The following is a 21,997-nucleotide window of genomic DNA, read 5'->3' on the forward strand; positions in this document are numbered from 1 at the left end:
TTGGTTGCAATCACATCGTCCCAGGTAATGTCATTATGGGACATTGTGCCTGGGGGCGGGGTCAGCAGAAAGTGGCGGTGATCAGACCGAAGGTCAGCAGGTAAAGGTGTGATGCCAGAGAGGAGGCGGAGTCCTCAGCGTTCTCCAGGCAGCCGTTCTTCTTCAGACACACCCTCTGCTCGCAGAATAAACCTGAAGGGGCACGTGGCATCATCAAGTTGTTCTGTGACATCATTGCATCTCCCAACCCACCTACACCACCTGAGCTGTGTTTACCTGTGAAGTTTTCAGGACAGATGCAGCGCAGGAAGTCGACGCAGGTTCCTCCATTCCGACAGACCAAACGCTCACTGTCGCACACGTTTGCTGATGGTGAAAGATCATCGATCACCAATTAGCTCATCGATAACATGAGGCGCATCATATTCAGCCCCTCTGTGTACCTGTGCAGCCGGCCCTGCCTCCTCTCCAGGTGTATCCAGGTAAACAGGAGTCACAGCGCCTCCCCGTGGCTCCATCTTTACACTGACAAAGACCCGAGTCCAAGCATCTAGGAGACACGCTGCCGTCTGCGTGGCACTCGCACTCTGAGGACACAACATCCCAAACACGTCTGTGTTACACCTTACATGTACAGTGTAAACAGGACTTATTCATGCAGTTTGCACAATGTCAGTCTGACTCTTACTGTTTCCGACTTCATTCTTACTTTTGTTTGTGTCGCTGTTGTAAATATAAAAATATATAAATTCCTGTGCTGTGTCATAGTAGAAGGCCCTCACCTGTGGCACTCCAACTGTGTTATTTGTTGTTTATTGTGGAGTGGACCATTTTTCCTCTGTGTCATGCTGCTGTAACACGACAATTTCCCCTGTGGGATCAATAGACTATCTATCTATTCACTAGCTGGGACCACATCCTCAGGTTGGACAGTGTTACGGCCCCGCCCATATTTTGGATCACGGTGTTTGGATTTTGTTCCGAGTGTCCTGTGCCAAGTGCCTGTTTTAAAAAGCCTTCTCCAGCAGCAGACCATCCTTGGCTTCCAAACCATCTTTGATAAACGTCCGTGTGTGACTTTAGAGAATCATTAAGTTTTGTATGTCGGTTGTAGACACTGTACTGAAGCTGCCTTATTATTTTCTGTACTTTTTGCTCTTGTTTATTAAATCAGGGAGTTGGTTTTTGTTTTTCCCAGGGTTTAGGTAGCACCTCCCTTTTTGGAATAGCTTGCTTTGTTTGTTATTTTGGCCTGTGTTCACCCCAGAGTTAAAGTTTTCAGTTTTTCGTAGCAATGAAAGCACCTTAACCTGTAAACTGGCTTCTGGATATGGCTCTGGGGAGCGAGGCGGGGTCACTTTCCTTTTAACCCTCATGTTGCGCACCTGTATTCCTAGACTGGGACGTAACAGATTGTGTTTTTAGTAGATAAGTGGATGACGTGAGCATGAATTGAGCTGTGGTTTGGGAACTGGCAGTGGCTCCTGGGCAGATCCCCACATACTGACAAAAATGCGTATGAATAGCTTGTAGTGCCACAGTGCGGCAGTGGGGTTGGTCATTTATAGACAGAGAACTGGACGGGGCGTGTACAGAGGTGTGGTCCTGCTCCTGAAAGATATATGATCTCCATTCTACCTTTTAGGTCTGGCTCAGATGGGTTACTCACTGTGAGATATTAACATAAACTAATGTGATAAGACAACCTCTGACCTGTGGAACATTGTGCTGCCGTTTGATGAGAATACACTTTGGTATCTTATAAAGTCAGAGCTGTGTGAAGACATCTGAGGAGATTTTTACATGTTCGACCTGGTTGTCATAGAAGAGCTCAAGACCAGAGCTACGGTTCAACCTTTAGATGTTTTACAGGTTTCTAACTTCACATTGAGCTCTATCTCTGCGTTTGTGTGCATGTTACAGACCAACACAGACGTTCTCGTCAGTCAGCGGCAGCGAGGCATTTCGGTAGTAACCAAGGCGACAGTACTGACAATTCTGCCCCCGCGTGTTGTGTTTACAGCTCACACATGTGACCACGTTGATGAAGTCGATGTAGCTGCAGCGGTTGGAGTGACCATTACACTCACAGTCTGAAGGAAACACACACACACACACACACACACACACACACACACACACCTGTGTTCAAAGAAGGACCACCCACAGCCCCACCCACACCCCCCGGACATCAAACATAGATTGATGACACAACATGAACTTTGATGGGGAGACATTGTTTTATTAGTGCTCATCATGGTACGTAGTGAAATAAAGGGGGAGGAGTTAGAGCAATGAGGGGCGGGACCAGTGCTGATAGGAAGGAGTCAGTGTCTACTTAAGTTTGTGAAAAAAAATTTCTGGACACGATCAGTGTATCTGGAGGTGGTTGGGGGGGGGGGGGAGTCTATTTCACTGCGAGGTCTGTTTGGTGGGTGGGGTCAGGTATAGGGTGGGACCAATGACTGTAGAAAACATGGACGACGTGACAGCGCCTCCTCGCATTGTGTGTCACTACCCGATCCGTACCGGAAACCCGATCGGTACCCCGCATGCGCAAATCTTACGTCACTTCCTCTCTTTGCGACATTCAATATATTTGAATGATGCGGTTAGCGCCCAGTTAGCTCCTAGCATTTCTCAACAGCTCTGCCTCCTTTTCGACTGCCCGGGACATTTAAACAATGGATAATCCGTATGCAAAGAAATTCATGCTTTTCTCCTCAACAGAGAGCGTCCCCCGATTGAGCAACAGCGCCGTAAAATAAGAAGAATGGCGCCTAATTGCAGAGTTAATAATGCAGACTTTGTAATATCTCACGTGTAGATTCATCAGCCAGATTAAGTGTTTACTGACAATTGACAGTGATAGCGCACATCATCATCACTATTCCAACAATCCTCTCCTCACAGACAAGCATAAACACACTCGACTATCGCTAAATCAGATTTAACACACGTTTGTAATGACGATAATTCAGTTTATAATAGGGTTTATTCGCTCGGTCAGCAGGTGGCGGTATCCTCGTACACTGGGGAGTAAACTGCCATTAAACGAACAGAAGAAGAAGAAAACATCTGCACATGCGCGTTACGGATCGGGTAGACCCGATTTGTACGGTCAGACTTTACACATGCGCAGTAAGGATCGGAGAGTCCTGATCCGTAACTTTCTTTTTATTTTTCGTTTTTGTCTACATTGTACTGAAACGCTTCATTATTGCAAACATTTTAAGATATACTTGTTATTCTTAACATCTTAACAGATACTCTGACCCATAACTATCGTAAAACGCTACGACCGGAAGTAGAAACCTTTCGCGCATGCGGGGTACCGATCGGGTTTCCGGTACGGATCGGGTAGTGACAGTGACATTGTGCAAAAATGAAGCCAAAATATCCCACTTGTGGAGGCTGCCATCTTGCATTTTTGGAGCCAGAGTCTGCGCAGTAGTGACTTGAGGTGGAGCGACTGCGTCACGCTCCCGCCCACACACCCGCTGGACATGGCCGGAAACACGCCCCCTACACTTTTTACGTAGCCCGGCTGCTCCAGTTTTTAGCTGGTTTACCGCGACTGACGACTCGTTAAATTAAGGTAAATACAACCACGTCACTGTTATGAGAAAGAAACACAGCTTATCATCTTATAGTTCTACAATATCTAAAATCACTCTGTTGTTAACAGTGTTGGTCAAGTTACTTGAAAAAAGTAATCAGTAACTAATTACTGATTACTCCCCCCAAAAAGTAATCCCGTTACTTTACTGATTACTTATTTTCAAAAGTAATTAATTACTTAGTTACTTAGTTACTTAGTTACTTTTTAAAAACACGATTTACAACCTGAAGAGGTGATAAAGTGATAGATCTTTCAGCCCAATTCTACTTTTTCTGCATAATCCATCATACAAAATGTAATCAAATGGAAAAGTCTCTTTTTTTAACTTGTTTTATCAGTTTTAATCTTTTAACTTTATGCATCAAGCAAAACATTTAATTATATGCAACATTCTCTGACTTGAATAAATTAGTTTAACATTTAAACCTATTTTCTACACATTCCAGCACATAAAATAAAATATTTTTTGTGTTTTCACTCACTCTTTCAAACAGATGCAAGTAAAACACAGCAGAAAATAAATAAAGTCAAAGACTCAGCGGTCCTTTTGCTCTATTTTCACCTGTAAAGCAGGAGCAGGGTAGGCGGAGGGTTACCCTGGTGTAGGTGTGCTGCGGTCAGTTGAAGAATCCGCGCGAGTGTCTCTGTGAGTTTCCCATCACGTCGTAGCTACTCGGTGCTTGCTCGGAAGTTTAGGGGTTTTTTTCGCTGTAAAAAGAAGTTTTCTTCCCACGCACAGCGGACACTAATGTTTTTGTCACTTTTTATGGAATCAAACTCAAAGTAAGGTCAGTACTTCCACACTTTAAACGCTGCACGCTCATACTCTCTCCCGCACTCGATATATTATCCATTGTTGATCTGCACACAGCTGCTGTCACCAACGTCGCACTTGCTTACGTCACTGTCATGAGACATTCTCGCAAAAAAAATCACGGTTTTAGTAACGCAGTAACGCAGCGTTCCTACGGGAAAGTAACGGTAATCTAATTACCGATTTTGCAATAGTAATCCCTTACTTTACTCGTTACTTGAAAAAAGTAATCAGATTACAGTAACGCGTTACAAGTAACGCGTTACTGCCCATCTCTGGTTGTTAATTAGTTTGCTAGATTAGCTGCTAGCATACGCACTGTGTTGGAGGCTTGTTGCTAGCTAGCTAGCGATGTTACACACCTGTTACTCTAATAGTCTGTTATTGAATGATTCAGGACTCCTTAGGTTTTGTTTCCATTTTTAGACAGTGATGAGATCAGCTGCACACTCCACAGAGGCCCAGAGTTACTGTTAATATCAAAAATATAATGCTGTCCTTTGAGATTTTAACATAAGACTGTGAGTGTAATGGATCTAAAACTGTTTAAATCTCTATAGCCTGGTAACATGGAAACTTTAAAAACATCAGCAGGAGGTTTCAGTAGTGTAGTCTAATTTGTTCTTTTCATTTAATAATAGAGTCCATATTATATCAACAGCTACATTCACCCTGGAGAGAAACTAGTGAGGCAGACCATCAGGACCAAGCTGGGTTTCTGGGTCCAAAGGTTTGGAGAAACTTCTTGCCTTTCTTTCATCACAGCTGTCCTGTGCCAGCTGTTCTGTTGACCCACTGAAAGAGGTTTCATTTAAGAAACACCAGGGGTCCGTTCTTCGTACCTCGCTTACTACATCCAAGATCGAATGACACATCCAAGATCAAATCATCGCGCTAACTTTGAGCTCGCTATCCCGGTTCTCCGAACAAACCTGTTGTTGACGATCAGTACAGCTGGATGAAGTAATGTGAGATCACTGGGTGGCTTAACAGGGGCTACGCATCGATAGTAGAAACATTGATCGGCAACCCTTTGATTGGTCGGCGAAAATGTCGAAGGAGCGCACTCGGTATTTTTCGGCAGCAGAGCAAGAACTCTTGATTGAGGGATTTCAGGAGTTTCAGAGTTTAATTAAAACGCAAGGGAACACTGCAAAGGCTGCAAAAGCAAGGAGCGAGGGCTGGCAGGAAGTTGCTGACAAATTAAACTCGTAAGTAATTTAATAATAATAATAATAATGGATTGGATTTATATAGCGCTTTACAATGCCACTATTCATTCACTCTCACATTCACACACTGGTGGAGGCAGCTACGGTTGTAGCCACAGCTGCCCTGGGGCAGACTGACAGAAGCCAGGCTGCCATATCGCACCATCGGCCCCTCTGGCCAACACCAGTAGGCGGTAGGGTAAATTTATTATATTATATTACATTATATCATATTATATTATATTACATTATATCCTCTTTCACATTAGAGCCACGACAGGACCCACTAGAACATGGGAACAAGTAAAAGTGAAATATAAGAATATTCTACAGAATGGTAATATTTATCACTTATATTGCTTTTAGTCTCTTGAAAAGAGACCCTGAAATAATCTGTTTGTTTGTTTATAACAGCAACCAAGAAAAAGGCAGAGCAAAAAAAGACAGGTGGTGGTCCTGCACCCCCTCGTCAACAAGTTGGTTAAGTAAATAATACCCTCACGGGAATATCGATATCTCTCTATGAGCACACTGTCGCGCTGAGCTAAAGGATCCTGTCTGTCCCGCAATATACGCTGAATTCTGTAAACTCTCCTTATCAATCTTGCACCTTCTGCAATGGGTGGCTCGCGTATACGGACAGGACATGGCTGCGACAGGCTTCCCAAATCCACCTTCGCTTTTATAGCCGTGGTCTCTCATCTTGATTACATGAAGTAATTTACTATTACTACTCTAAAATATGAATTACATCTGAAATAATCAAATACATGTAATAGAATGATTAATAGTACATTTCCCTTTTTTTACGAAATGACCTGTATGTATCTGTGTGACATCAATAAAAGGATCAAGTGCTGCATTATCTTTAGTTACATTGATAATATTTATTTATGGTAAAACAGTGGTAAAATATCGCTGTTGCTTTCGTATAAATGAAGCGGACATACCTGAGTGGCCGCGATCTAATCCTGTTTACATAAAGTAAGCCTGCTCCCGAGCAGGTTTACGCTTACGGATCTGTTGCTATGACAGCAAGTCCCGGATGAGCTTCGGAGAACCGAACGATCCAAGATCACGCGAAATCGTCAACAATCCAATCCAGCTAACTTACTTAGCGAGGTACGAAGAACGGGCCCCTGGAAGACTGAAGCTCATCGCATTGATCAAGCAGGACTCATGATCTTCACCAGCAGCTCCCTCACAGGGAAATCTTCAGCACTCCTCCGTAGGCCCGCCCCAGAAGATGGATAAACCCAGCATTTCATGAACACTGTGATGGAGACCTTTGGGTTGTGTAATGTTATAAATACTCGGATACTCCCCAGAGGCTCCAGGCTTTTACATAAAGATATTATATTCAGTCCTGTAGAAACTTGTATATTTAAAAATATATGATCCTCTCTGGTTACTCTGGTATGAATAACTCTGAATCACTTTATGGTAAATAACCCACTGTTGGGTCTGTGTTTCCACAAACCCCGCTAATTCTAGAGACTTATTCATCATGAAGAAAACAAGACAGTCGATCGATCCATTACTTGCACAAGGGAGGCCTCGTCTGTGTCCAGCACGACAAAGAACCCCCAAAATGGTGGCCTCCTCTCGCTGCCTTTTATTGACAAACTTCAAACAATAGTTTACAAAGCACCTCCCCTTGCAACCCCCCTTTGGTTACAAAGACAAGGCACTGTATGTAAATGTATACACTGAGTGTGTGTGTGTGTGTGTGTGTGTGTGTGTGTGTGTGTGTGTGTGTGTGAGACCTCCTGCTGACCAAAGGGTCATAAACCCAGGAAGCTTACATCAAAAGAAACAGATCTTTCAGATAGGATGTATCTACAATAAAACCTCCCCCAGCACAGAGTGGCTGGAGAGGTGGTCAGAATCAAAGGAATGGCTTTGATCCTACTGCTTAAACTAAGACTGTACAAATTTAAGAAACACAATGGCAACATTCAACAATTAGACTTAACACCCACCATCTGCAAAAAACTGAAAGAATTCCAGATGACAAATTTGTAGTTAAACATACAAGTGACGACCTTTGACCTTCATCAGGTTTTATTTAATTGTGTCAGAGAAACTCAAACGTGCTCTTCATGCAGCTGAGTACATCAAGTGTTTAAAACGGAAGCTGTGCAGGTCTGAGATCAGCAGCTAGGGATGGTTATCGTTTAGGTTTTATCCGATACCGGTGCCAAATCGGTACTTTTGAAACGGTGCCGGTGCTCAAACGGTGCTCGAACCGGTGCTTAAAGAATAATAATAATAATAATGGATTTATATAGCGCTTTTCTAGGCACCCAAAGCGCTTTACAATACCACTATTCATTCACTCTCACATTCATACACTGGTGGAGGCAAGCTACAGTTGTAGCTACAGCTGCCCTGGGGCAGACTGACAGAAGCCAGGCTGCCATATCGCGCCATCGGCCCCTCTGGCCAACACCAGTAGGCAAGTAGGGTAAAGTGTCTTGCCCAAGGACACAACGACCAGGACAGAGAGCCGAGGGATCGAACCGGCGACCTTCCGGTTACAGATGCGATTCCCAACCCCCTGAGCCACGGTCGCCCTAGGAACAAAAAGAATGGAGAACACAAACTTGGTCCAAAAACCTCTCATGTTTAGCTGTTTTTTGTAAAAAGATAACAATGTTAGCCTTTTCTGCAGCTATGGGGCATATATGGTATCACTCTTGGCTGGAAGCAGTGCTTAAACAATGGAAAAAATAAACTTTGTCCAAAACCTCTCATGTTTAACTGTTTTCCACTTTTTCTTTGGTCATTTTAGCCTTTTTGGCCAGGGTGAAGGGAGTATCTGCCATCAAACAAGAGGACAGCCGCATGTAGCTATGATGATGTTTGCTAGTTCACCTTACATGCATTAATGTAATAACGTGGTTAGCCTACTCAACGTAAATTACACACGAACAACATTTAGCTACTCACGCAGAGAAGAACGGCTGCTGCTGCATCATCATCCTCATCATTTCTGCTACACTGGCAGGGCTAGGGGCCAGGACTCTCCTCTTCGGGTTTTTGGGGGATGTTGCATAACAGGCAACCCACCCGCAGTAGATGCGCTCGGTGTGAGGTCTCGCAGCAAGCTATCAAATACGGCGCATTTCTGGGCTTTTAAAAAAAACGCTATGCGTCGCCAGGTGTTTCATCGGATTTGAGGTGTTACCTCCTTTGACAGTATCACAGTATCAGCTTAAAGCACTTGTTGCAGGCTGCTGAGTTTGCATATTTTGCTGTGAAGTACAGCCAGACTTTGACCGCTTCGCCCTGGGCGTTTTTAATCTGTAGCTCTGCTCTAAAAGAACGTACGTACCTGGGCCCGCCTACTATCCTCGGAAACGTAAAATGATTGGCTAGAAGTGTATCACAGCTCAGGAAGAAAAAGCACCGAAATAAAGCACCGAAATGTGCGCTGCTTTTCGGTCTGGTTACTACCGTTTATGTCAGAACCGGTGCCATCATGGCACCGGACACCGGTACCCATCCCTATCAGCAGCTTTGTGAAACACCAAACTGAGGTCCTGTTAATGCTGATATACAGTGACACAGTTACATGAGTGATTAATCGTTTTGTTTTTTTGTCTTTAACTTTATCAATAAAACAGCTGCAGCTTTCACTACAGCACATGTGGCACTTTAACCTTTGTACTGTTTTCATCAGTTCATTTTGCAGTTAACATGTGAACATGTTGGATGATCTGTCTGCTGTCACTGGGTGGTGCTGAGGTCTGAATCTGAGGGCAGCTCCTGTAATCACAAACAGAACAGAACCATCACAAACTGAAATATAAAGTTTATCTCTTAAATCTAAAATAAAGCTGATCCTTCTGTCCTCACACACTCAGGATCTGAAGCTCTTCTCTTACATTTTTTCAGTTCTACAGTTTAATCCATAGTTACAGATTAATGAGGAGTTACTGAAGTACAAGCTTAAAAAAATGGTGTTACTGTCTTTACACATGTGGAGACTGAAAACATGCTGCTGTTTTAAGATATTTAATAATCAGCTCTGCACAGGAGCTGAAGCAGGATGCAGCCTGTTGCTTTTACAGTATAACACTTGTAATAAAAGTACAGTAACGGTAATTAGTGACTGAGCAGCGCAGAGCGTTTCTCTTGATTTCTTCAGTCAGGGTAAATTCATTCACCTGCACAGATTAGCTAAACGAACCCTGACAGCCGAGTGCTCATCTTAGCTAGCTAGGTCTCAGGAGCTAGCTAAGGACGGTAGTTACGGATTAGCTTACAAACACGTTTAACTTACCGAAAAAGTGCAGCGGGGCCTCGGGTCCTTCTGTCGGGTAGTCCAGTTTACTGAAGAATACCTCAGGCTGTCAGGTTAAAACACTCGGTCGTGTTTTCGTAACGTAAACGCTGGTCCTCCTCTCAGAGCCTACGCTCTATCTGCTATTCCCGAACAGAGATACGCAAGTTTCTCCGTGACTGCAGCTGCCAGTCAAAGCTGCTATGATGACGTTTCACCCCAATTTAACATCACCGCAGTAGGAATTAGAATCAAACTTATGGGAAAGGAGACCCCTTGGACATAAATCAGCAACTATTGATAACAAAAGAAAGAATCTATGGAAAAAGATTATCTGAGGAGAATTAATAAATTTTAGTCTGACCCCCGTCCCATCCGCTAACAAGGAGGAGGCGGGGTTTATGACCTATACTGCAGCCAGACACCAGGGGGCGATAGAGACGTTTTGGCTTCATTTTTGGGGACCTGACGCGTCGTCCATGTTTTCTACAGTCAATGGGTGGGACACAGAGGTCTTACCCTGGAAGCTCACATAGGCAATTTTGGACAGCTGACTGAACTTTGGTCCTCCTGGAATCAGGATCTTCTGGGTTGCTTTAGACACAAAACCAGGTGCGTAACCAGTAAGCATGGCAATATGAAGTCAGGGTCACCACTGCATGATCTACCAATCAGGGATCAGCACAACGTTTACTGGATCTATTCATCCTGTTAGGATTTTTACCATGAGGGTTACATTACTACTACCTGCCAGTAGGTGGCAGTATGGCAGTACAGTGACTGCATTCTGTACCTTTCTTCTCATAGCCTTTGTCCTCTTTCTCCTTCTCTCCTTCGGCTTTAGATTTTTCTTTAGTTTCCTCTTTGGCTTCAGGCACTGCTTGGTTCAAAAAGGAAATGAAATACTTAATTTGTATGAGGATTTTGATGTTTTCTGTTTACATTTCTTCTAAAAAACACTAAAAACCTGCCATTAATGCTTCAATAGAAAATGGTTTCAAATTTGCATAAACCTACAATCCGCCCAGTGTCAGTAATCTGACCAATCATGCCATGATGGAGAAATCTCCAAAGGTTCCACTTAACACTGAAACTTTCAGCCATGGAAACAGTACCCAACCCTTGGGCAAGATACTAACCCTAAGTTGCTCCATCAGAATATGAATTTGTGTGCATGTACTTAGAAAGCACTAAGTTTAGAGTCAGTGCTTGTGAGAATGGGTGTGATTGGGTGAATGTGACATGTTGTATAGAGCGCTTTGAGTACTCCGGGAAAGTAGAAAAGCGCTATATAAGAATCAGTCCATTTACCATGGATGGATGGGTTGATGGGTGGAGTAATCTATTAACAACAAGGATACTTTCTACACTAATATCTGTTGACTGTGAATCCTAATCTGTTGTTTTTGTACCTTTTTCCTTTGTTGCCTCTCTTGTCATTTCTTGTTTCGAGTCTTTCTTTTCCTCAAACTTCAACCCTCCTGATGGTTCAACAGATTCCTCTCCAGAAGACGTTCTTTCCTTTTTGTTTGCTGTAGAATCTACTGCAGGATTCTCACTGCCTGGATCCACTCCTGGATCCACATTAGGAATGTTTCTGTATGGCACAGAAGAATCTGGACCACTTGATTCAGATTTTTCATTTCCTGTCTCTCCTCTGCCTTGCTTTACTGGAAAAGATTCCTGTCCAGCATTGATAGAATTAGATCCAGGCGTTTCAATATTGTCACTTGAAACATTGCCAGGTTCAACCACAGGCATGGGCTGAGAATCAGATCCTGAATCTTGTCCAGGGCCAACTGACTTTGGGTTTTCTGGAACTGGGAAGGTAAAGTCAACAGGTGCTAAATCACCAGCAGGGTCAGACTGATCTATAGTAGCGGACTTTGTGTCTGATACAGGACCACCTCCATAGGGAGGCAACACGGAGTCCACAGGAATATCTGGAGCTGGAGGGGTAGCATCAGGAGGACGTATTTCTGGAGATGCCCCATCAGGAGAAGGTACATCAGGAGGAGGAAAATCTACTGAAGTATCTGGAGTCTTAATGGATGGCCCATCTGGAAGTACATCTGGAGAAGGCGGATCAGGAAAAGGTAGGTCAGGAGGAGGTGTACCGGGAGGAAATACATTACGAGAAGGCGGGTCGGGAAGAGGTACATCAGGAGCAGGTTTGTCAGGAGGTGGTCCTTCCAGAGGGAGATCAGGACGAGGAAGTTCTTGAGTAGGTACCTCAAGGAAAGATATATCAGTAGGAGCTCCATCAGGAGCTGGAACATTGAGGGAAGATAAAGCAGGAGGAGATGGTGCACCTGGAAACAGTACATTGGGGGTTGGAACAAAAGGAACTATTTCATCAGGAGTGAGTGTATCTGGAGATGATAGATCAAGAGGGGGCATTTCTGGTAGCTGTACATTATTAGTAAGTGTAACTGGAGATGATGCATCAGGAGAAAGTGTATCCGGAGATAGTATATCCAGTAAAACATCAGGAGAAATTACATCAGGAAGGGCTTCATTAAGAGCAGAAGGTATATCCACAGAGGGAGCTTCCAGTGGTAGATCTGGAGGAGGTACAGCCAGAGGAGGTATATCAGGACGAAGAGAAATTCCATCACGTTTTGTTGTAAAGAGAGTATCTCCAGCCTGACTGATACGGACAGATCCAGTGGGGAGAAAGTTTTCAGATTGAGACCCGTCACCTGGGGAAAACGTTTCTGGGATGGTTGTTAGAGGCAGAATTCCAGCTGATGGTGTTGGGACAGTAGGTGACACAGCACTGGTCACCACCTTCGATATATCAGTCCCAAGCACACCAACGTCTGAAGTGGAGTTATAGGGTGGACCCAGTGGGTCAGAGATAGACCCTCCAGTGTCAGTACTGCTGCCTTGGACAGTGGGGGTGGTACTGGTAGGACGGCTGGTGGTACTGTCTAGTACTCTGGGAGGTGGTTTTTCTCCAGTCTTCAGACGTGGATTGTTGGGTGGAGCTGTGTCTGTGGTAGGTCCAGCTGTACTGAATGAGTCTGTAAAGGCAACAGAACCTGTAGTACTAATAGTACCACGGACAGCAGTAAGAACTACTGTACCAGTTGTGAGTGTTGAGGTAGAGTCAATAGCAGTTAAAGGAAGGTCAGCTGAATCATTACTACTAGTAAAGTAAGTCACAGTACTAGAGTCAGTCATGTATGTACTGGTACTTGAATTGCCTCCAGTATTAGTAGAAATATCAGCTGAAACCATAAGAGGACCCTCTGTGCTGTTATCAGACATTAATGTGTACATGAATGTAGTCAAAGGAATGTCTTTAGGAGAAGTTGGGTCATTCAAAGTCTTATCAGTCATGCGGTTAGTAGTACTCAAAGCTGTATTAGTATCAGTTTTAGTAGTACTGTCAGTTACAGTATAAGTGGCTGTAGTACTGTCACTGGTAGTTGTAGTAGTAGTACTGTCAGCTGGGGTACCAAAGTCAGTTTTAGTAGGAACAGTAGCTGTAGTAGTTCTGTCAGTTGTGGCTGTAGTAATGCCAATAGCAGTATTTGTGTCGGTTGGCGTCCTGCTCTCAGGTACAGTAGTAATAGTAGCAGTAGTAGTACTGTCAGTCACTCCATCTGATGTGGCAGGTCTATCAGATGCTTCAGAGTTAGAGTCACCACCTGCTGTCAGAGAAGAAGAGTTACGTCTCTTTAGTAATCTTTTCTCTACAGTCTGCAGAACAGGGTACTGGGGCTTTCCAGTCTAATTCTCTGGCTGTAAAAATAAACTGGTGAGCTGGGTGTGTCCCACCATGAAGCCAGACCAGAAAAAGAATGAAAACAAGATCTTTTTACAGCTAAGAGACTCCAGGGAGGTTTTAATGAAAGGGAGTGCAATAAATGAACATTCTCATAACAGCCACGCAGATGGTCAGGCTGACAGACTCCAGAGTAAACCACCTGCTCTCAAAGGCCTCCCTGGAACCAAAACCTGGTCTTAGTGGAACTGCAATCAACCCCATCCCTCATGCAATCCCTAACCAACAACAGAAACCATTTGAGCCATTAATCTTCTAGTCTTGATGCTTATTTTCTTCAAGTCCTGTCTTTAAATCTGAGACTAAACCTCCTTCTCAGCACCCCAAATATCAACATGTTTATACCTGTCCCCTAACAGTCTGAACAGCAGCGCTATTTTAGAAATTATACAGATGTGTTCACACCATCAACAGGTCAACATTGTACAATGAACCACAGCGCAGAGGCTCCTTTTGCAACTGAACCTGGATCTCAAGGTTCGTACAGTTTGGGTTTCTTTTATGCATCTAGCTCATCCTCAGTCACCTGATCTCTGCCATGGCTCATCAGCCTCTGCTCTGCTTGGGTGGGGTTATTATCTCTGGTCCTTCCTGCATAGGGTGCTGAGGCCATAACATTGGGTTTAGTTTGGAGTCTGTTGCAGCCCATCCAGCCACATCTCATCTCCTGTGATTGTAAGAAACACCCGGTCTGTGTCCTGCAGAGGCTTTATGGACACTAACAATTTCTAATGCAGCTAAATCCACAGACTGCTGGACAAATCCTCTCTTTAGCCGAGACTGTTTCCACCTTGTGCTTTAGTCTCAGAAACTTTGAATCGCGTTTGTCCAGAAATTTGAGAATTCAGCTGCTGACTCCTCAGATCTAAAAAAGTCAGTCACTAGCTGATCTACTGATCTATATAGCTTATCTGTTGATCTCTATTCAGTCAGGGTTGCATCTCTTAGGATGAGTGTGTGTGTGTGACAACTAGCAACTTAAAACAACTTACACAGACTAAGAGCATGAGCGGCTCATCTGTTAACTACATAATTAACATCCAAATTTTCCTTGTAGACTGCTATCGTGTGACTGACGGGGATGATGTAACGTGAAGTGAATTCAGCTGCTAAAAGCTCACCTTAGACAAGCTGCACAGAAACGCACAGTTGCTTACAAGTGTAAAGTGCCATGATGCAACACAGACAGGTGAGCAGACAGACAGTTAAGACAGCTAATCAGCTGAGCTGTACTTACTGGCTGCAGGTTCTGTTGCTTCACCTGAGAAGGACATGAATGGAAACAGGTGTAGAGTTTATATTGCTGTTTGCAGGTGCGTGTCTGTGTGCATGTGTAGCTACATACAGGCATTGGCAGTGCCTTTGGGCAGGGGCAGGTATGATCCTGGTCTCCAGGTGCGAGATGTGAACTCTCGGCTGCAGCTCTGACAGTCCTGTCCAGCCGTATTGTGGTCGCATTCACACTGCAGTGTCGCATCGCGCAGCGCACACTGAGATGCATGTAGGTTGCACTTACACCTGAGAAACACACACAAAGAAGGGCTTAGCTTCACCTGAACTTTTACCAACTCATATGAAACTCCTGAAACTAGACCACTAAGATGGACGCTGCTCCTTAAACCTGCATTCTTTCTAATGTCCAGCAGGGAGTGACTCCTCTTGGCTGTGAAGGAGTCTGACTGGACAGAAGTGTACGAGCCTTCAGATCGCTCAGGCGATCTGAGCAGTGAGTACTTTCAGGTCTGACTGAATACAACAGTTTGTCCTGCTCGAAGCAGGCCAGGATTTAGGGCGGGGCTACAGTGGGACTGGTTGAGTTGCTTGTCATGTCAAGATGGTGACAGTGTTCAGCTTGACCATGGATCATCTATCCTCTGTGTATGTCAAAAGTTGCTGAAAACCCCCTGATGTCAGGTAAGCTTTAAAAGAAAATTCTTCTGAATGTAGTCCAATTTCTTTCCAAAATCTCAAATCCTAATCCTCTTAAACTGGCCTCCCTCTCTGTTCTGCCCCCCTACATGACTTTTTGTGATTAGCTGTAATGTTGGGGAACGCCTGATGATGATGGCTGGCTTTTGGCTCGTCTTGGTTGTGATATAGAGGTTGGTTAACTGGTTTTGGCATTGAAATGGTACATTAGTGTTTGTTTGTGGTTGTTTAGTTTGTTACCCAGTAGGGATGTTGGTCTTTTCAGGGCAAGGACTTGTTTGTCTCATTTGTGAATGTAGCCAGTTGTTGCTGAGTTATAGTTAGATTATGGTAGGTCTTTGTTGGTTACCTGGCAAAAACATCAATGTTGGAAATAGCATAGAAGTATTTCAGCAGGTTGTCTCTCTGGACGTAGGTTCCTCCCAGTGCCGGGCGGAGGAGCCTCAGTCGGAGGTTGGTGAAAGTGAAGAAATCTCTGAGTCCCTTTGTGGTCTCCATCCGAGTGTACAGAGCGTCCATGTTGATCAGCTTTGGACCAGCAAACACCCCGAACCGAGCTCTCACCTCAAACACCACAGATTTCTCTTCCTGTTGGTGAGGAGAAGTTTCAGATAACCACAAATAAATATAAGCTGTACAAATGTGTTCTGCATACTGTGCGGGACCAGCATCAGGGTACAGTTACAGACCTTAGCGCCGACCCAGCGGGAGTACTGCTCGGTGCAGATGACCCGGGTAATGTTACTTGGTGCTAAATCAGAGACTCGTTTGGGCGACATGCCGAACGCCTCGAGACAGTCGTCGGCATAATACTGATACGGCTGCCAAGTGACACCTGAAACACAAACGCTGATTATTTGACAGTTCACGGTGTTTGTGACTTCCTGTTTCCTGGTTTCAGAATCATCTCCAGACAAAATCCATCTGTAAAAGCTTCATAAATGACTTTGTTTCACCCACATCCATGGATCAGAGGAGACAAGGGTTTCTGAATGATACCCCTCAGACTCTGCACTCAGCTAATTACTCTTCAGTGAAGTTGATCAGCTGAATGTTTCAGAAAATCTCTCAAACATTAGTCAGAACAGGTGTTTAACAGGTTTCCAGTCACCTTTGTCGATGGATTTCTCCAGCACCATGCTGGTTGGACGGCCATATTCGAAGGTAACAACAATGTCATCGACCACCTCCAGACTCTTGTTCCAGGTAAGGGTGATGTTGGCCAATAGGGGCTCAGGAAACCTGGACCATGTGATTGTCTGCCAGTAAGTGATGAGCCCACCCCTCTCCCTGTCTCCCATGAGCTGAGGAGGGTGAGACAGGTCTGGGCTAGAGGCGTCGCACTCATCGCTGCACAGGTACGGGTTCTCCTGAGGAAAGACCACATTGAGCACCAATATTTGATAAAGCACGAACACGGGCTGTAAGTTTATAAACAATCAAGAATGTCATTGTCACATTAACATCTGTAGCTCCCGTAACTCCTGAAAAATTGAAAGAATTCCAACGCCTCTTTAAAGCAGCGACTGCACATTTCAGAGACAGTCATTATAATCCCAGGCATGGTGTTGCAGGAGCCCCTCGAAGACAAAGGTTGATTGAGAGAAAAGAGGGTGAGTGTGATGGAAGTCCACAGAAAACAGATGTTTTATCAGGAATTTGTTCTTTTTACTTTTACCTCATACATTATACATGCTTCCCTTAGGCAGCATCATTAGAAGACATAGCATACATTTACACTGCTATGCAGATGACACCCAGCTCTATCTGTCCATGAAGCCAGATAACACACACCAATGAGTTAAACTGCAGGAATGTCTTAAAGACATAAAGACCTGGATGGCCGCTAACTTTCTGCTTCTTAATTCAGATCAAACTGAGGTTATTGTACTCGGCCCTGAAAAGCTTAGAAATATGGTATCTAAGCAGATTCTTACTCTGGATGGCATTACCTTGGCCTCCAGTAACACTGTGAAAGTAATGGAGAGTAATGAGAGCAACTTTAGTGATAGTTTGCAGGATTTGTATGTTATGTAAATTGCCAAAGAAATAGTGTTAAGACTGGATTTATGTTACCCGTAGACGGTGTGTGGCCAAAAATAGAAATTAGAAGTGGGTTTAGAGCTTGATTTGTGGGCATGATTTGTTTCGTTACATTCTAGTTATTATTTTCACCTGCAAGTAAATTTAAAGGGATAAATAAGGAATTAGTTCATTTCTCAGGAGAGAAATGAAGAGGGGGACTTTTGAGGTTTAAATTCATAGGGGGTCATATGATTGTTGGGTTTTTCTCTGTATCTATGAAGCGCCTTGAGGCGACCTTTGTTGTGATTTAGCGCTATATAAATAAAATTTAATTTAATTTAATTTAATTAAAAAATGTGTTGTTCGGGGTAGTCAGAGTGGACTGAGATGAGGAAAGACCATAACTTCAGCGCAGAAGTGCTAGTATTAATGGTGAACATGGACCAGCACCAGTGTGGCTTTTCATGGCCAGTGTTTGTAGTTTTATTGTTGCGGGTGCTTCCTGATTTGGTCTGACATGCTGTTTGTAGGCGGTTAATACCGATGACGTTTGCAAACACAAACTGTGCGGTATTCTCACAGCTTCTGTTTGCCTGTGTTTAATTAATGTTGACCTTTAACCTAGGCCTCCGTTATACTTACACATACTTTGTGTAGTCATTAAAGGTCAGTATGCTGTACCTTTACAGAGACTCTAACATGTGCAGAGAGGGATTAACACTGATGCTAATCTGATTAGGGTTTGAGGTTTATCCTTTAACTTCAGCTGCCGTGTGCAGGAGATGTGGCTTTAACTAACCAGCACTAACTAATCACACGAAGAGGGCCGAAAACCTGAAATACATGCTGAAGGAGACGTGTTAGACTCATTCCTGTCAGATGATCATGAAAGTGTTTAAATTTTCATGCAGTTTCCACCAAAATATCCAAACTCAGAGTCCAACATCAGATAACTAGGAAACATTCGGAAGGACCCTGGTCTTGTTAGAAGAGACGGCATCTATCCTGCTTTGGATGGAGCAGCTCCCGCCAAATTTATTAAACCCCCCAAAACGTGACCCGAGTTGGGACCAGGAAGCAGAGGTGCAGTCTTACAGGCCTCTCTGGAGTTTTAAGGAATTGGGTAAACTCATGAAATCTGTTCGATCTGTCGCTAACTTTCTTGGTCACCTGACTAGATGTAGTTTCGACATCAGCACCAGTGACAACGACAGAAGTAAACTCACTACTACGTCTCAGTAATATCACCTAATTTGTTCCAAATAAAAAGGTTTTTAAAAATGAATCCTTGTGTATTTAGTTGTCAGCGTGACCACAATGTAATATAAGCCAATTAGACTCCAAAGTTACCTGACAGTTATTCCAAATGTAATGAATAACTTTAACGAAGTTACAAACAATACTGAGTTCAACTAAGAATGTCAAAAACATCAAATCTACATTCAAATTGACCAGTTTATAGAAAACCCCGACAAAGCATGCCAGAGCTCCTCGGGCCGCTCACTCCAGAGCTGAGTGTGAAAAACAGCCAACACTCGATCACCTTTAGCATGAGGTGGGAACAGGAAACAGGTTTGTGTTGAGGATCTGAGGGTTCGCAGCGGTTGGTACAGGAAGAGCAGGTCGATACTCTGAAATGGGATTTAACTTTACTGAGTCAAATCTGAAGAGCAGCAAGCTGGAGTAACATGTTCAGGGTTCCTGGAAAGTTTGGATAGCAAAGCTTATTAATTCCCGTTAAAAGACTGTTACAGTAGTCTGACTCAAAGCATGTGTGGTGGTCTGAATGTAAACTCATTATTGATCCTGTGTGATAAGAAATGTCATTGAATGTTGGGGGGTGTAGATACCTGCACAGATAGCAGGTATCTACGCCCACTCTTCACTTTCAAAAACTGTAAACAGCTCCGTCGACACTTTGAACTGTGAGCATGTCAACTAAACGCTAACATGAGTTGTTCCCACACTTCATAGCTGATTTCAGATCAGTTAGTCACGCAAGTCTCAGGAGGAAGCTGGCGAAAAGCCGTGCAGGTACAGCTGGGATTCAAACCAGGAACCTTCTTGCTTGGAGGCATAACCACTGTTCCACCCAATGTGATTACAGCTGAGTCTGTTTTTCAGTGGAGCCAGTGGCTCCAGAGTCCATCTGCTGCACAGTCTGAACGTCCTTGTTCATGTTCTGATCACGTTACTGCGCCTGTCTAACCCACTGAACTTTAGCGTGTTTCACGTATGTTGTGAGACGCTTCCTGTCCGACTCTCGGGGTCTTTTCACTGACACAAATGAAATCAATTAGCATTTAGTCTTTGCTTCATTACAGCTGTTACATTTATCAATAATTCAGGCAGGACTTCAGCTTCCCAAAGGAACAATTAGAGAGCCAGCGGGATCACCGTGTCCTCTGTGTGTTTGCAGAGGGGTCCAAACTGTGGCTCGGGGCGCCTGCAGGAGGTCATACAATGACTGACAGGTGATCGTCTACTCTTCCTTGTTTTGGTGAAAGATAACGAGCTGCTCACGTTTAAAATGAGTGAAACACCAACAATTTAAATGTAGTCGGAAAACTTTAAAATAATTTCATCAGCAAACAGTTCAGATGCTGCAGCACCAATCACAAGCTCTCTGTGAAGTGAAACCCTCACCTGTGGACAGAGTTCATCTGACAAACTGAAGTTTGTGGAGTGAAAATGATGAAGAGAGCAGAGCTACAATGTCTTTCTGTGACACAGGCAACAGGAAGTCGGCTCAGAGGTCACCTGTGTGTTCAGGTTTGTGATCAGGTGTGTGTGTTCAGGTGCGTCAGACTGACCAGTGTACAGAATCTCTCAGGTGGGTTTCCGCAGGTGATCCCAGGGGGGTCAACTCTGATCTGCATCACCTCCTTCATGTTGGTTGGGGGCGGCTGACAGGCGTAAAACTCAGGCCCCGCCTTTGAGCCACGCAGAGATCGACAGACATCAAACTGACACCGTCCACGCGGCAGCAGGAGGGCGAGGAGGGCGAGGGCGTGTGAGAGGGACATGATGAACTGTCAGGCAAACAGGAAGTTCAGCTGAAGGTCATGCCATAGTTACAGCTTTGCCAGGCCTACTTCAAACAGGTGGCTACCATGGCAACCATCTGCTTTCTGTGTGGTTGTCATGGTGTGCTAAAGGTTTTGCTCGCCGCCCACAGGCCTGCAGTGGAAGAACAGAAACAGAGCATCAAACGTTGAGTATGCCGTGAACTTGAACCAAACATGTTCACAGACAGGAAACAATCTGCTCAAAATGACCTCACTTCCTGTTTGCAGCTGCCACCTTTGGGCACAGGCTTGTGTTGTCTCTGGAAGCTCGCCTGTGCATTCAAACCAATTATTCATGAATATTTTCTACATTGTTGCCTTCAGCCGAGAGCTTTCACGTGTTTTTGTTCAGCCTGGAAACGTAAGGAGCAACGCACCTTACAGGAGGCTACTCAGTCTGCACGAACCGGTCACTAAGCTGAGTTGGAACCAGGCGCCCCTTCATTATGGACAAACTGTGAAGAAGTCAGAGACCGGGCAGGCCATTTCTCCCAGTCACATCTCACTGTTACTGCTCATGTGACCGTTGAAGACTCCCAGCAGGACAACCGAACCCTACAGGACCTGAGTACTCTGAGCTGTGATTGGACAAGTCCGCACAAGCCCCAGTCGAGACCTGTTCTCCCACCCAAACACGCAGGGAAGCAAGGCTCACATCCACCAGAGAAACGCTGTGAACCTTGGGGATAGAAGAAGACCCGCCGCCCCTCGCCCACCACCTGTCACTGCGGACAGCTGCAAACTGGGGCAGTATCCAGCCCCGCCTTCCTGGAGTCCAGTTCCACAGCTGGAGCCGAGCATCGTGCCATCTCTCAGCCTCAGGCAGGGAAGTACCACAACCCGACACCCCCCCCAAAGTGACAATCGCCAAGTTTTTCCTACCAGTATAAACACCCTAACCAGCGGCGACCCTGAAGCACTGACCAGCTACTGAAAGCATCCAGATGTTTGTGACCTGCCGGTTTACCTGAAGTCTTTTAATCAGCCGTCATCATGCAGGAGCAGGTGTGTAGATGTTGCTCAGCGTCCTGCAGCCTCTGGAGAAATAAAGCGAGACGGTCCGAGCTCGGCTCAGAGTCTGTGTTTGTTTGTGAGATGGCAGAGATGATTAAACTGAGACGCTCGGTCCTCCGACTCTTCCTCTTTATTAAAATCTTCCTGCTGATGAAACCGGAGCGGGATCAGTACCATGCCTGACACACACTCAGCGTCCACTTCATTAGGAACACCTCCTCACTAATGTCTCG

General features: G+C 44.6%; 1 protein-coding gene across 1 annotated transcript; it reads right to left on the reverse strand.

The window, feature by feature from the left end:
• Positions 1 to 61: 61 nt before the first annotated feature.
• LOC146622158 (uncharacterized) lies at positions 62 to 20,708 on the reverse strand. Its single transcript, XM_085366989.1, has 13 exons — positions 20,496 to 20,708; positions 16,769 to 17,027; positions 16,347 to 16,492; positions 16,007 to 16,245; positions 15,074 to 15,246; positions 14,966 to 14,989; positions 11,348 to 13,594; positions 10,729 to 10,815; positions 10,455 to 10,529; positions 1,926 to 2,093; positions 444 to 587; positions 277 to 366; positions 62 to 192 (listed from the first exon to the last, which is right to left on the reverse strand). Exons 1-13 carry the CDS (start codon positions 20,706 to 20,708, stop codon positions 62 to 64), a joined length of 3,996 nt encoding a protein of 1,331 aa, XP_085223115.1.
• Between the last annotated feature and the right edge of the window lie 1,289 nt (positions 20,709 to 21,997).

This window comes from Diplotaxodon limnothrissa, linkage group LG12 (genome assembly GCF_057381915.1).
Source record: "Diplotaxodon limnothrissa isolate DT_005_m linkage group LG12, D_limnothrissa_male_GT1.1, whole genome shotgun sequence".
In the NCBI taxonomy this organism is placed as follows: Eukaryota; Metazoa; Chordata; class Actinopteri; order Cichliformes; family Cichlidae; genus Diplotaxodon; species Diplotaxodon limnothrissa.